The sequence below is a fragment of the Taudactylus pleione genome, unplaced genomic scaffold (assembly GCF_031769625.1).
Source record: "Taudactylus pleione unplaced genomic scaffold, aTauple2 ptg000977l, whole genome shotgun sequence".
Lineage (NCBI taxonomy): Eukaryota > Metazoa > Chordata > Amphibia > Anura > Myobatrachidae > Taudactylus > Taudactylus pleione.
In genome coordinates, this window is record NW_028285378.1 from 3289881 (window position 1) to 3305788 (window position 15908).

A 15908-nucleotide genomic window follows, 5' to 3' on the forward strand; every position below is an offset into this window, starting at 1 on the left:
TCATCCATGATCCTCCTGCCCTTCTCAGCACATCCCAGTGGCCGGGTGCCAGCCATCTGCAGGGCAGCAGCACTAGGGGTTATGGTGACACTGGTGAGATGCAGGGGGCAGGAGTGAGAAGCAGGGGGTTGTGGTGAGATGCAGGGGACTGTGGTGACATGTAGGTTGTTATGAGATGCAGGGGGCATTGGTGAGATAAAATTGCTCCCATGCAAAGCCGGGGTGGGTCGCTAGTTTACTTAAAAACATCTGTGCTCCAACAAATATGAGGGCAATGAGATTAAAGCATACTTGCCTACATTTGAAAATGCATTTCAGGGAGAATGTGAAAGCAGCACCTATGAGCGCGGCGGTAAAGTGGGCGTGTACTGCTACATCTGAGAGGCGTGTCATAAAATTGATTTACATCCACATGTAAATGAGCCCCAAAGCACTTAGTAAGATTTACTTGTTGATGAAAACACACTGACACTTCTCAGAAAAGACTTGTAACCATAGGGATCATTGTGCCTTATACCCAATGCAGGGAAATTATACTAATGATCCCATTTAAATGTATATATCTCTGTTTTTTCTTTTATATAACAGTGTCATAATGGGGGTAAGGTGAAATGAGGGAGATTGGTAGACTCTTCAGGGAGACAGGGAGACTGCTGCTATTTCAGGGAGTCTCCCTGACAATGAGGGAGAGTTGGCAAGTATGGATTAAAGCCGTCCATCTGTCACATTGATGCAGCTCTATTACTCTGACTACATACTTGAACTGCTCCTTTTGTTTCCCTAACTCCTTTACTCAACCAGCCAGATTCAGACAAAATACAGAACTTTAAAAAATGTTTACCACAATTTGCCTCTTTTACACGTTTTCGGTTTCCTAAAATCAGAAGTAATATTATTAACCGGGTATTGATTTTATATAGCACATAACTCACTACATCTAAAGAAACAGGAAAACTAGGAAAAATTACTAACAGGAGTAGACTGGGCATCAACTTATACAGCTATAGAGGAATGTAGTGGATCTGCAGTGCTAGCCTTTAATAGTAATATGAGTGGGAAGAGGAAGAGTTTAATTATAACATTATGATTTAATAATAAATCAGTGAAGATTACTTACCTTCCACAGTCAGTTCTATGGTAACTTGTCGCACGCCTTCCTCATTTGAGGCTTCACATGTATATTTTCCATCATCATCCACTTTGACATCTTTTATCATAAGACAAAATGTACCCCGTGCACTCAGCTCCACCGTGTACCGTCCACCATTCAGAATAGGTTCCCCATTTCTGTACCAAGTGACCCGAGGATCTGGGCAACCGCTGATCTAAAACACAGAGGACATTATTTCTTATGGTATCAATCTGCACAAAATATATTTTATTATATATAAATCAACCATAACATTAAAACCAAACAGTTCTGACCCGACAAGGCATGAAATCCACAAGACCTCTTAAGGTGTCCTGTGGTATCTGGAAGTCTAGATGTTAGCAACAGATACTGTACTTTAAGTCCTGTATGTTACAAGGTGGGGCCACCATGGCTTGGACTAGTCATTGCGGTCGCAGTAAAATCGCAGTGAGACCTTCGCGCAGGCGCACTGTGATGCATACGGCAACAATCGGCCGTCTGTGTACGTAATCACAGCTGTGATCGGTAATGAAACAAGCCCTTGGTTCATGATTTTTTTATCAAAACATTTAAGCTTGCAGCCCTTCTGTGACTTATACATTACACCCCACCCACCTGTGTAAGTGATGTTACAGTAAGAGAGTGTGAGTATAATACACATCTACAGTCTTCAAACACTTCTGTTATTTCCCATACTTATCCATCACATACCACCTTATGAAGAAAACACAGGCACTCCCAAAAATCACTGAATAACAACACTGCATTATCCACATACAAAAGTGCATAATTGTATAGAAGAAAAAAGGCACAAAGGGCTCACAGGTCACATACAGAAAGAAGAAACACTCTGTACAGGAAAAAAGGTGGGAACATCCCAAAAAGCTAGGTAAGTGCGCACATGTGCACAATGCCTACAGCCGAGTCTTATTAACAGACAATTGAAGTGAGAGAGATGGAGTAAGATATAAAAAAGAGGATGAAAAAGAGAGGGAGGGAGAGTGCTGAAGTGAGGCAGAGAGGAAAGAGAAAGTGCGCTGGGGACAGCACTAAACAGACAACATACAGGATTATATAACAGATGACTGCACACCCACACATAATAAATAAATTGTCTCTCCTGGGGTAGATGGACTCCCTCTTTACACATACGTCAGCCTGAGAAACAGGACACAGTTCTGGGGTTCTCGTGCAAGCTGGTCAGAGCCAGTCTTTATTGTACCAGACACATAAATAAAATAAAACATAAACAAACCCCTAGCCCGTCTGGGCTCTAACTAGACAGTAGGATCCCTCACTACCAGAAGACTTTACAAGTTCACGTCCACGGTACTTACAGGTTTGTATCAAACAGTGTCTTAGAGCAAGCTAGCCTGCGGGCCTGCTCTCCCAGGTGTGAGACACTCAGCCATAACTAAACTCAGCTTATATCAGCCCTTTCAAGGTGCAAGCCCTAATGAGCCTGCAACCACGCTGAAAGGCCCAACACCTGGAGTGGCCTGTGGATGGAGCCCTCCCTCTCCTCACATCCACCCCCCCAGGACCCGTTGCGGCTTTTCACCAAAACCGACATTTCTAGTCTTGTCTTTTCGAACAGACTTCTCCTGGGGGTTTAAAAACACATAGGACAGGAATCGGGGACACACAGAGAAGCCAGCTTCTCTGTCAGATGTGCGCCAGCCCCCGTTTTTTTGGGTTTTGGATCTGTATTTCTTTTCCAACAATTGATGATAACACATAATTTGGGACTTTTTTTTGTTTCTAGAGCATTTTATTAACCTTAATAACATTCATTTCCAGTGAATTTTGACCACCTCACAACTGACAATATTGTTTTCATCCAATTTGGCCCACAGGCTGGCTGTTTACTAAGCAACAGAACAGCGGCACAAACACACAGTAGTTTATAGCACATCTATGACACATTGCCACACAGCCGTGGCCAAAGAGAAAAGTGGTGCAAGATGGAGTTGTTTCTTCCAGTGATCAAAGGGACTCTGACATGCCTAATTGTATGCTATCGATTAAATAAATCTCCACCATTCCTTGGATGGTGACTGGTAGAGGTGTCACTAATATTGGGCATTCCTTTTAGACCCAACCAGATGTCAAAATGTTGTGTTGACTCCTCTGCATCACCACTGGGTCTCTTAGGAGTTTTTTCATGGAAGCAGCAGTTGCCTGAGAAACTGAAGGAGACATTGTCATGTCATGTGCACTTGAGCTGCCAACTTGCTCATCAGGAGCTCTTTGCATCTCTTAAGATCTGGGTCAGTTGGAAAGAAAGACACAACATATGACTTAAACCTAGGATCAAGCACAGTCACCAAAATGTAGTGATCTGATTTCAAAATATTGACAACCCTAGGATCCTGGCGAAGCAAATATGGACTTGATCTACAAGTTTGACATACTTAACAGAATCACTTTTCCAAAAGTTTAATTAGGGGAATCACCTGACTCAAGCTGGCAGTGTCTGAACTCACTTCACAGGTGACTACTTCAAATGGTTTCAGCACCTTGCACAATGCAGAAAGTAGTCTCCACTGTGGTGCACTAATGTACATTCTCCCTCTTCTCTCAATCTCATAGCTTGTTGTGTAGCTTTGGATGATTTTTTGCTGTTCCTCCATCTGCTGAAGCATGTCAAGGGTGGAATTCCATCTTGTTACCATCTCTTGCTTCAGTTGGTGGCAGTGCAAATGTAACTGTTCTTGAAGGAATTGAAGTCTTCTGCAAGCAGCTGCTAAATGCCGAAAATATCCATACATTTTTCAGGTTAGAGACAGCATCTCCTGCAAGCCCCTGTCATTTCTTAAAAAACGCTGTACCACCAAGTTGATTGTGTGAGCAAAATATGGGACAATTTGGAATTCACCCAGCTATAATGCTTTCACAATATTTGTATGCTTTAACAATATTTGTGGCGTTATCAGAAATCACAAATCCTGAGGAGAGTCCAAGCAGGGTAAGCCATTTTGCTATGAAATCCCTTAGTTTTTGCAACAGGTTGCCAGCGGTATGCCTCTTAGTGAAGCCCTGGGCTGTCTCTACCATTACGCAGCTTTGGGCAGCTGCCTAGGGTGCCACAATCTGGGGGGCACCACTAGTCTGCCTACCACAAAATTGTACTTGATGCAGGTGGCAGCTGTGGAACATATAAGATGCACTTTCATCTGAGGGGCTAGGAAGTGGGTACTGATGGTGGTTTGGGGCAGTAGGTTGAAGTTTTACCTAGGGTGCAGGGAAACCTTGCACTGACCCTGGTGAAGCCAGTGATATAGAGTAGCCTGCCTCTGAATGAGCTGGCATTGTTTGTTAGATGCTGCTGTTCCTGCTGCTGAAGGCGATTTACCCACCCAGTGGGCTGTCACAGTCATATAATCTTTAGTTTCCAAGTTCCATTTGTCCACATAGCTGTGGTTAAGTGGACAATGGGTACAATGGCATTTTGTAGGCCAATATTTTTAACATCCTGGTACAGCTGAGGAATTGCTTGTCTAGTTAAATGGAACAGAGGCCCTGATTCAGAGCCGGTCGCTATTTGCGCTCGCTCGTCCAGAAAATAGGGGTGGCTATTCAAATGAACCGTTCGCTGTTTGCGGTCTGTTCACGCCTCTAGGTCTGAACGAGCGAACAAAACTTGCGGTCTTTTTTTGGGAAACTACGCCCCCTGGCCGCTCGCATCCGACGTCATGTCCGCTATTTATTAGATTAATCGAGTACATCGAACAGGGTATGAACTGCTCGCTATTCTTGTGGTTGGTTTTTGCTACCACAATTTTGCGAGCAGTTCTGGCAAAAAAAAAACCCAGTGACGTGGTCAATGACGCTGCTGTTTTAAATATGCACACCCATAAAACGCCCGTTTTGACCTTTAAGCACGCCTGCGTTCTGATTTCCACTCCCCGTTTTCAAGCACCTTCCCCTGTTACCACCCACATACGCCTCATCCTGTCACTCAAATTATCAGGCATTCGCTATTTTGCGAGCACATGAATTTCGGCCGCACTGACTGGTTCGCGCATGCGTACAACAATCCGTACGCATGCGCAGATGTGTGAACATCGCTCGGAATGAGCGTACTGCCGCTAGCGAGTGGCTCTGAATGAGGGCCAGAGATGGAATTTGGTAGGGGGGACACCAGACCTCAATTAACTGTCTAAAACCTGCTGCATTAATCCACATAAGAGGTGGATTTTTTGGTCTTATGCCCTGGCATGACAATGGCCTTCTTCTCATCACGGGCAAGAACTGCTTCCACTGGTGTCTAACTTACACAAATAACATCCTTATCATCAACATCCTCATTAGTGCTGGTGTCAGCTACAGAAATAACCCCCTCATCGTGTTGCACTTCCACAGTAGCATCCTATATTTACAGAAATGGTGGAATCCTCAGGGATTTGTGACATTTTTGAACACACAGTTTGTTCTACTGTCTTAGTAGTTTTCATTTTTTGACACCTCTTCTAGACTCTGAGGGCCTGATTCAGCAAGGATTGCAAGTGAGAAAAAACACGCACTCGACCGATGCATGTATATGCTGGAAACATCGGCAACATCAAGAACCATCAGAACCATAAGCACAATAGAGGTTGACCTGATGTCGTGCAGGATTTTGGCCACTTGCTAAGTGCATTGAATCATCTGGCTGCATATGCATATGCCTTAATTATGCATGCCCCTATAATGGTGTTCCAACGCACAGGCATGCCAGTGTTCGCCCGACCACCCCCCCGTCACCACCCACAAACGGCACTTCCTGTCAATCAATATCGGAAGGGTCTGCGTATACACTGCGTGTAGTCTGCGTACCTTTACCTGATCAAACTGGCTAGTTCACTCATGCACAGGGCAATGCATATGCAGTGCGAAAACATCGGCCGAGTGCGTGCGTTCTCTCACTTGCATTCCTTGCTGATTCAGGTCCTGAGTGAGAAGGGCCTACATCATTATGAGAGACAGAAGATGCCTCACTGACAGTTGCAGAGCCACCAGTCATAAATAAAGTGTGTGGTGAATGGCATGTTGGCAATTTTATGTTTTTCTGCACCAAACTTTCCCTTTATTTGAGTTGTTTTTTTCTTTACCACTGTATACTGTTTTTTGGATTTTAGATGTCATGACATAAACCCTATATGCCCTTTGTCATCGGCTTTAATAGATGACGTTGAAGGACTAGTTTCGTCGTGACTGGCAGCAGCTACAGCACTAGCATGCGGTTCCTTCTATTCTCTCAACTGATCGTTTTCCATATCGACGAACACGAAGTAGTACAAACAATAGAACTATATATCCTTTTTAACAATTCTTTTTTGCAAAAAAAACGCCCACACTGCAGGGTATAAATAAACTTTTTTTTAACCTTGTTCACAAATGACACTGGGGAGTCACACTGCATATGTGAATGCAGTGGGGTATGGCCTGCAGAGTCACAGTATGTTATGGATACACAGTGGAGTTCAGCACAAAAAAAATATTTTAACGGAGTCACCACTTATGTGTGGTACGGCCTGTGGAGTGACAATGCATGTATGTTATGGATACACAGAGAGGTACAGCCTGCAGAGTCACACTACTTGTATGTTATAGATACACAGAGAGGTACAGCCTGTGGAGTCACAGTACTTCCATGCTATGGATCTATTTAGACAGCAGCATGGGGAGGACAGAGCAGACATCACACTTGGGAAAGCATGCTGGGCACGGGAGATAGCAGCAAGGGGAGGGGAGTGGTCACAGGGGGAGACAGAATGGACACCGGGGAAAGGATGGGTGGGAGTGTACACACCAGCAGGGTTAGCATGCAGGGGGCTTGGGGCACTGGTGACAGGGAAATCCATAGGAACACAGCAGATGTAGGGGGAAAATAATCACTTTTCCAAAAAGCTGACTGCAAAAGGAGCAGCTTTTTGGAAGTGATACTTTAGTTAATGAGTCATGATGAATGCCTCCAAATTGTTTTTTAAACTCACAGCGAGTTTAAAAAACAGCGAATTATACGAACTGATAATTCTATTTCTTCGAGATAACTTCATGGCAGCTGTTATTCTGGAATTATATCCCCTTCCCCCAGTATAGACAGGAAGTTTTTTTGCCAAGGACCGCTCAACTAGTGTACATAACTTGCTCCTCCCTTTCCTCCCTGTCTTTTGAGTGTCTGCCATATCTGTTCCTGGGAAAAAAACACCATAAGGGAGGGTAACTATAGGCTGCCATGAAGTTATCTAGAAGAAATGGAATGATCGGTAAGTATAATTCGCTTTTTTTCTTCTTCACAACTTCATGGCAGCCATTACTTTGGGATATACCAAAGCAGGATATAGGGAGGGCAAATAATTAGCCAACTAGCATATCCATGCTTTAATATTGAATTTATTCATAAGACCCCTGGAGGACATGACTTCCAAAGTGGGTGGCCACTATATCCAACGCATAATGGCTTGAAAATGTATGTATCGATGACCAAGTGGCTGCAGCACAATGTCTTTCACTGACACCTGCGCCTTCTTGGCCCATGAAATCGACACCACCCTGGTCAAGTGTGCTTTAAGATTTTCTGGAGCTTTACATCCATCATTCTTATACACATATGTGATCACCTCTCTGATCCACCTTGCGATCCTCTGTTTTGTTGGAGCACAACCTTTCCTTGCACCCACTGGAAGAACAAACAAGTGCTTTGTTTTCCGGAACTCCTTCACCTTGTTTAAGTAGACAGATATTGCTCTAACCAAGTCAAGTTTATGCAACTTTTCTTCACTCTCATCTTTAGGTTGAGGGTCACTCACCGGCTCCTGCCTCCTCCTGGCCAGGTCACGGCACCTGCGCAATCCATCTGTCAGGCACCGGGACAGGCACATGCGCACTAGTGGCGGGCAGCCGCGCATGCGCATGTCACCAGCTTCCAAAGGGTGCATTATCTGCATCCCCAAGGAGCTGGTTAGGGCTGGCAGAAAGGCAGAGTAGCGGCTTCCTCCTGGAAGCCTCTCTCTGCAAATAGCAGCCAGACTGGCAGTCCCAGGGGGAGGAGACACCTCCCCCTGGGGCTCCCTGTTGTATATGTGACTGGCAGGTGGTGCTTCCAACAGGAAGCCCCTGCCAGTCACAGTGTAGCCAGTGCAGTCACGGACTGCACTAACTACACTGAGGTGGTGGATTTTGCTGGGGGGGGCTGCAGCCTCGCAGCCCCTTGGCAAAATTCCCCACTGGTTGACACTACCTTCTGTAGAAAAGTTGGATTCATTCTCAGAACAACTATGTCTGCAAGTAAATTTAGATAAGGCTCTTCCACCCATAACACCTGCAATTAACGTACTCTCCTTGCCGAGGAGATAGCAGTTATAAATACAACCTTCCAAGTCAATAATTTCACAGGAATCTCCTACAATGGTCCAAACAGAGGTAACATCAGTGCCTTTAAATTCAAGTTAAGATTCCACTGGGCTACTACCGATCTTACTTGTGGCTGTATTCTCGTCATATGCTTGGCAGAATCTCTTACCAGATCTTCTTCTGACAACCTTCTATCTAGTAAGACACTTAAGGCTGCTATTTGCACCTTTATAGTAGATACATCTGGACCTTTAACAAAACAGTCATGCAAGATTAGCAGAACCTGGTGTGTAGTGGTCATCAAAATATCAGATTTAAGATCCACCACGGGAAAGAATTCTTCCAAACGAAAACACATACCCCAGCTTGAACTTTCAAACAAGAGAGAGCGTGTCTACAGCACTCGTTTGTGGTAGACAGTACCTGGAGAAAATCATGTTTCGATGTGTAGCCATATATAGTATATTTCTGGGTGACCAAACCTTGCGCATCCAGCTCCCATTCCCCTGGAAGGACCTAGTTTCTGTTGAGGAAATCTGCTAGGATGTTGTCTTTCCCTGGCACATGCAGAGCTGATAAGGATTTTAGGTGTTCCAGCCACTCCATGATCTTTGATACCTCCACCATTTGAGTATGACTTTTTATGCTGCCATGGCGATTCAAATATGCCACCACCGTTGTGTTGTCCGAGAATATTCTTGGATGCTTTCCTTCTAACTGATTCTGGAAGCACCTGATTGCCTTCCAGACTGCTTTCATTTCTCGTTGGTTTGAAGAGGCATTCCTTTACTGAGGAGTCCAATATCCCTGTTGTCTTTGTTGCAGCAAATGCTCCAATTCCAATTTTATTTGGCAATACAAAGAGAGCCCTTTCCTGCTGTGTTTCAGAACGTCCCATTGTAATTTCCTCATTCTCCACCTTGCCCATGGGACTATACCTATTTTTGAGGACATCATCCCAAGAAGCCGGAGTGCCGTATTGTATATAAATGTTGGCGCATCTGTGACCGGATGACCTCAGCTTGCCACCTATTCACAGATTAGTTTTGATCCCCACTGGATCTTGGTGTATCAGCAGGGCTGGATTAAGGTCTGTGGGGGCCCCTGGACAACAAACATGTGGAGGCCCCTATTAAATATGGACAAAATGGGGGTAAGCGCAATGGAGACCATATTGCTCGTAAGCGGTACATTGACAAACAGCGATAAGCTAAGCTTAGCGCTGTTTGTTAAATACTTAAAGGAGGAAATTTAGCGAGTGACATAACCCCTTTAGCACTGTATCCCCAGATAAGTCAAACTTCAAGCACACACAAGAAAAAAAAAAACACACAATATACACCCACAGGAGAAAAAAAAACACATATAGGCACCCACATGAAATATTACTCTCCAGTTGCACAATCTTATCCACATTACACCGCACATAGGCCCTGATCCAGAGCCGCTCGCTGCTGTTGCCTGCACGCTGGGATTGTGGGCTTTTTTATTTGTTATCTCTGGCTGCTCGCAAAGCTGTGGGAGACCACCCACAGCTTGTGCGAGCGGCCAGGAGACCGTCGCGATAATCGCAGCCCTCGACCTTGCGACGAGACCCTACGGTAGGGTATAGGCTGTCGCAAGGCCGAGTGGACTTCCTGCTCTAAAAGAGCAAGAAGTCCACTACTGACATCAGTAGCTATGTCAGTAAGACCTCCCTACAAACGCCAGGCGTTCCTAAGGGTACGCCTGCGTTTGTCCAGCCACCCCCCCCCCTCAAAACGGGGTGAGCTGTCACTCACCATCGACAGCTGCCCCACCTTGTTGCGAGCCCCATAGAGAATGAACTTCAGTCGCCCGGCGGAGCTCGCGCACGCCAGATGCGGTGAATGCGCAGTGCCTAAACATTGGGCCACTTTGCACAGTGCTCCTGATTCACATTACACCACATAGTACTAGTGTCCCTTATTCATGTTATGACACACCGTAGAGCCCCTTTTACACAATGCTCACAATAGTGTCCCTTATATACAATGCCCACAGTAGTAGTGCCACTTATGCAATGCCCCCAGTAGTGGTGCCCCTTATGCAGTGTCCCCAGTAGTGGTAGTGCCCCATATGCAGTACCCCCACTAGTGGTAGTGTCCCATATGCAGTACCCCCACTAGTGGTAGTGTCCCATATACAGTGCCCCCAGTAGTGGTGCCCCTTATGCAATGCCCCCAGTAGTGGTGCCCCTTATGCAATGCCCCTAGTAGTGGCAGTGCCCCTTATGCAGTGCCCCTAGTAGTGGTAGTGCACATTATGCAGTGCCATCAGTAGTGGTGGTGCCCCTTATTCAGTGCCACCAGTAGTGGTAGTGCCCCTTATGCAGTGCCCCAGTAGTGGTAGTGCCTCAGTAGTGGTAGGGCCCCTTATGCAGTGTCCCAGTAGTGGTGCCCTTTATGCAGTGCCCCCAGGAGAGGTGCCCCTTATGCAATGCCCCCATTAGTCATGCCCCCTGTGGTAGTGCCCCCAATAGTAATGCCCCCTGTAGTAGTGCCACCTGTATAAATGCCCCCAGTAGTAGTGCCCCCTAAGTAATGCCCCCAATAGTAATGCCCCAGTAGCAGTGCCCACATTATTAGTAGCGCCCCCTATAATGAAGCACCCACGTCTGCTGCCATCCAGTATGCCTGGCTGCTCCTCTGAACTATGGGAGAGACGTTATGACATCTCTCCGATAGTGTACTGCATGAGCCGGAGCTAAGGAAAGAGCTCCAGCTCCAGTTGCCGCTGCAGGGAGTGAGCCAAGCACATGCTGGTAACAAAATCTCAGCGGGCGCCCGGCAAATAGATCCTCCCTGCGGTGCCGGGGTTAGGTGGGCCGGCAGAGGCGGAACTGGTTCCATCTCATGTTCTGGCCCACTTTAACCCCGGTGGATGTGGGGGCACTTAATGTGCGGGTACCCGGGGATTCCCTCCTACAGTCAGTAAGCGCCTGTTACTGACCCCACACACTTTGCTGTGGGCGCGTAACTTTTCTGCCACCACCAGGTCCTTCCACTGGCCCTGGAACCACTTGCTGCTGTGCCCTGGAACCTCTTGCTGCTGATTGGTGTCAGCTGATTCCCCCTGATCCCTCACAATGGACCAGGCTCTCCAAGGTAGCTGGCAGAGTGTCACGATTGGTGCTTGAGAGTTACCTGACTCAGGTGTTGAACTGGATTTAGCGGATATCAGCTTGACTGGAACCATGGATGATGTAAATAGCTCTATTTGCATATGAATTGTATGGCAGTGAGAACTGTCTTTGATGATAAATGACAGGAACAGGAAACTTGTAACGTTGGAGTGGAACCAGTAGAAAACTTGGAGGAACCAGACTGGGACCATCATGAAGGCTTGCTGAGCTGGATGGGGTACCAGTAGGTGGGCTTGCAGAATTGGACTGAGGACCAGTAGATATACTTGCTGAATTGGGCTGTGAACCAGTAGGATTTCCAGATGTGCCAGGTATAGCTATTAGCAGGATTGCTGATTGAACTGGTCTGGAAACCAGCAGGATTTCTGGATGCGCCAGGTATAGCTATTAGCAGGATTGCTGAATGAATTGGTCTGGGAACCAGCAGGATTTCTGGATATGCCAGGTATAGCTGACAGCAGGATCTGGATGAACTGGTCTGGAAACCAGCAGGATTTCTGGATATACCAGGTATAGCTGACAGCAGGATTATTGGATTAACTGGTTTGGGAACGCAGCAGGAGCCTGGGAAACACTTGTACACAGAAGTAGCACAAACTATACACCACGGGAAGTAACAAGATGCTCAGGCCCTGAATGCAATCAGACGAGAATGTTTATACCCTGGGTCTCGCAGGAATTGGTGGATAAAGTCAGGTGGTCTGGCAGTAGCATTCTGAGTGTTGGAGGGCACAACATGCAGAGGGAGCAAACATATCTGCAGTACTGAGAGTCAGAACTGCACCTGCAATTCCAATCAAGACTAGCAGTGTTCACAGACAGGAAAGGACCCAGGTGAATAATCACTGAGGAAAGGAGAACACAGTCCAAATGCATACACAGAAGTGTTGCAGCCAGCCTGATCAGGACAGATCTCCCAGGTGACTTACATATACAGATCCACGGGACAGTTGGCAGGGCTAAGTCATAAGGCAAAAGGTGAAAGGTGAAAAACTAGCCAGGGTCGTGACACAGAGAGCTTGAGCTTTGAGATACTGAGCTCAATCCAGAACAGCCAGAGAACGGAATAGCGTTTAACGCAATTCTGTTGTCGCAGGATTCAGATGTAGTCATTTGTAAAGGCAAGATGTTTATTGCTCCCCTCAGCTTAAGAGGGTCAGCATACAGATGTGTCACAGCAGTTCAATCCTTCTTTATGGTCAAAAAGATATACACCAAACCAGGCTCACAGGCCTTCTTATATATCACTCCAATACACATTACCACAGGAGGTAAGTCCGCCATGTGTTTTTTACCCAATCAAATTAAGTGTATGTGCCTTGCATGCCAAGGCTCCATCACGCCTGGGATGAAGAAATATGTTACTTCCAAAATGTACTTCCGGGAATCTGCTAAGGGACCAAGCCTGCCACCTCTAGTCTGAATCTGAGCTTCAGAGGTGGGCAACCAAGGTTTACTGGTAATGGAGGGGAAGCTCCCTGAAAATAATTAGGTGGCTGCATTGGCCAGCTTCCCATGCATCTCCTCATACCACTTTTAGGTATGAGCAGTCAGTTTCTCAGGAAGGGGCTGGGGGAACCAGTAACCCACACAGAGTCCTGGATCCACTGAAACTTCCAGGGAACAAAGGTAAGTGCACTTTTATTTAAAATTATATACTTAAAAATACATCAAGTTAAATATATTCACACTTTGTGCCTGTGCACAGCATCAGGCTTTACACACAGCACATCACTGCAGCTCAGGATCTGTGTGCACCGCTAAGTGCTGCACATACATGGATAAACACTTGTATACATCTTATTTAACATTATTTTTATGTGTGTGTTGGTGCTTTCATACTGGGTGCCCAGCGCTGGGCTTTGTAACCGTGCTGAATAGCTGGGAGCTAAGCTCCCAGTCCCCAGCGTAAGCAGGGGCGGATCTACACTGTTCTTTTAGGGTGGGCGATTTAATGATGAATTATGGCTCCTCCTTTTTCCTGTACTGGCACCTCCCCTTTACAGGTTTTTTTTGTGGCCACATTGATTATTACAATGTATATGTTTATGTATTCACTATGTGTGTATACACAGTTTTAGCACCAGCAGCATCTCCCTGCTCCCCCTTCCCCCAGCCATCTCCCTGTTCTCCCCCTCCCTCTGTCCAAGATCAGCAGAAGCCATGCCCCCTCATCTGTGCAGGGGCAGAAGCAGCAGGGGCTGGCTGGCAACTTTTAGCCTTGCAGACTCAACTAAGTGGCCTGACTTCTCCATCAGTGCATTGCAATGGGGAAGAGACACATAATAGCCTCTGTAGGTAAGGTTTGCTTAATGTGGGTGTGCTTTAAATAGTCAATGAAATGTATGAAAATTTATGTCAAAGAGCTATAAACAAGTACTACGACCAGCCCCATCACAATACAGAAACCAGAGACTAAACGATAATGCAGAGAGGTTCTCAGTGATCGCCAGATCAGAGCATCGCAGAGACTGCCATATAATATAGAGAGGCTCGCAGTGATCGTCAGATCAGGATGCGTCGCAGAGATGTGCCATATAATACAAAGAGGCTTACAGTGACAGCCAGATCAGAGAGCATCGCAGAGACTGCCCTATAATACAGAGAGGCTCACAGTGATCGTCAGATCAGGATGCGTCGCAGAGATGTGCCATATAATAGAGAGGCTCGCAGTGACAGCCAGATCAGAGAGCATCGCAGAGACTGCCATATAATACAGAGAATCTTGCAGTGACCATCAGATAAGGGAGCGTTGCAGTGATGTGCTTTATAATGTAGAGAGGTTTGAAGTGACCGTCAGAACAGAGAGCGTTGCAGTGATGTGCTATATAATAGTGACAACCAGTTCAGGAAGCATCGCAGTAACTGCCATATAATACAGAGAGGTTCTCAGTGATCGCCAGATCAGGGAGCATCACAGTGACTGTCCTACAATGCGGAGAGGTTTGCAGTAACTACCAGATCAGGAAGTGTCGCAGAGATGTGCCATATAATACAGAGAGGTTTGCAGTCATCATAGTGACTGCCCTATAATACAGAGAGGCTCCCAGTGACTGCCAGATCAGGGAGCGTCACAATGGGTGCCAGATAATGCCAGATAACACAGAAAACGCCAAATAATGCAGAGAAAATCAATGACCCACATATAATACAGATATTATGAATATACCCCTCACACACAATAATAATACCCCCCCCCACATCCACACACATTACACCACCCTCAGCATCTACAGTATTAAAACCCCTTCTCCCCAAAAATAAAAACATCTACACCCCCCATTGCATAAGTATTCCAACCCCCCTAACCCCCTCAAATATAATTTTAAAATGTTCACACCTGCCCTGGTACTTACCTATCTGGAAGGCTATTCTGTCTCTAGTTCCTGCGGAGCTCCAGGGTATAAGAGATGACACAGATAGGATAGACTAGTGAAGGGGTGGAGACTCGGGGTGAGGGGGTGGGGTCTTCGGCAGGGACAGGAGAAGATAGTCAGACATGGTAGGAGAGGGGGCGGGGCCTCTCGGTGAGGGGGCAGGATCTTAGCCGGGGGCAGGAAGGAGCCCGAGGTCGAGGGACAGACACAGAGAGGAAGGTAGCGAACCATTGTGTACACTACAGTCCCTGCATTGGAGCGGTCACGGAAGGAGCGCTGCTCAGTGTGCAGCCACCAGCTGCTCAGCTCAGTGCATGATGCCCCCCCTGAATCCGTCACTGAGCGTAAGGCACCTGGCTCTGCAGCCTGTGACCATGCCCTGGCTGCAGCAGCTTTACCTTTACACTGTCCCTCTCTGCACTGGGAGGACGGGGAGCTGGCTCTCCCTGTCCCCCAGCATGTGACCAATCTGCCTAGTAGTGCTGGGGTGCCAGGAGCTAAGCTCCCAGTCCCCAGCAGTCATTGCAGCGCACCTGGGGTTAACTAGCATCATGTGGGGAGCTGGTTAGCCCAGTCCCCCTATGTATTACTAAGCCCTGCAGTACGGAGCACTTGGCCCGGCTGCAGCGACTTCCTGCTGCCCTGGAGTGCCTTGCAGCCTGGCACTCAGTCCTGGCTGCAGTGGCACCTTCCGGGGGTTAACTAGCGGTGCACTGTGTAGCTGGGGCACCAGAAACTAGGCTCCTGGTGCCCAGCGTGGAGCACTCAGCAGCTCCTTACACCCCGTCCCTCCAGTGCAGTGTACCGTGGGTTAACATACCCCATTTCCGCAGCCACCAGAGAGTTTCTGGGCTGCAGCAGTTCCAGCACTTTAAAAATAAATTTCTAGCCACCCAGC

General features: G+C 46.9%; 1 protein-coding gene across 1 annotated transcript in view; it reads right to left on the bottom strand.

Annotated features, from left to right (window-relative positions):
- MYLK (myosin light chain kinase) overlaps positions 1–15908 on the bottom strand; it is an 807913-nt gene that overhangs the window by 558540 nt on the left and 233465 nt on the right. Inside the window, exon 4 of the mRNA XM_088460742.1 lies at positions 1118–1325. Within this exon, the coding sequence (XP_088316868.1) occupies positions 1118–1325 (208 nt within the window). The remainder of the gene's footprint in view (positions 1–1117; positions 1326–15908) is intronic.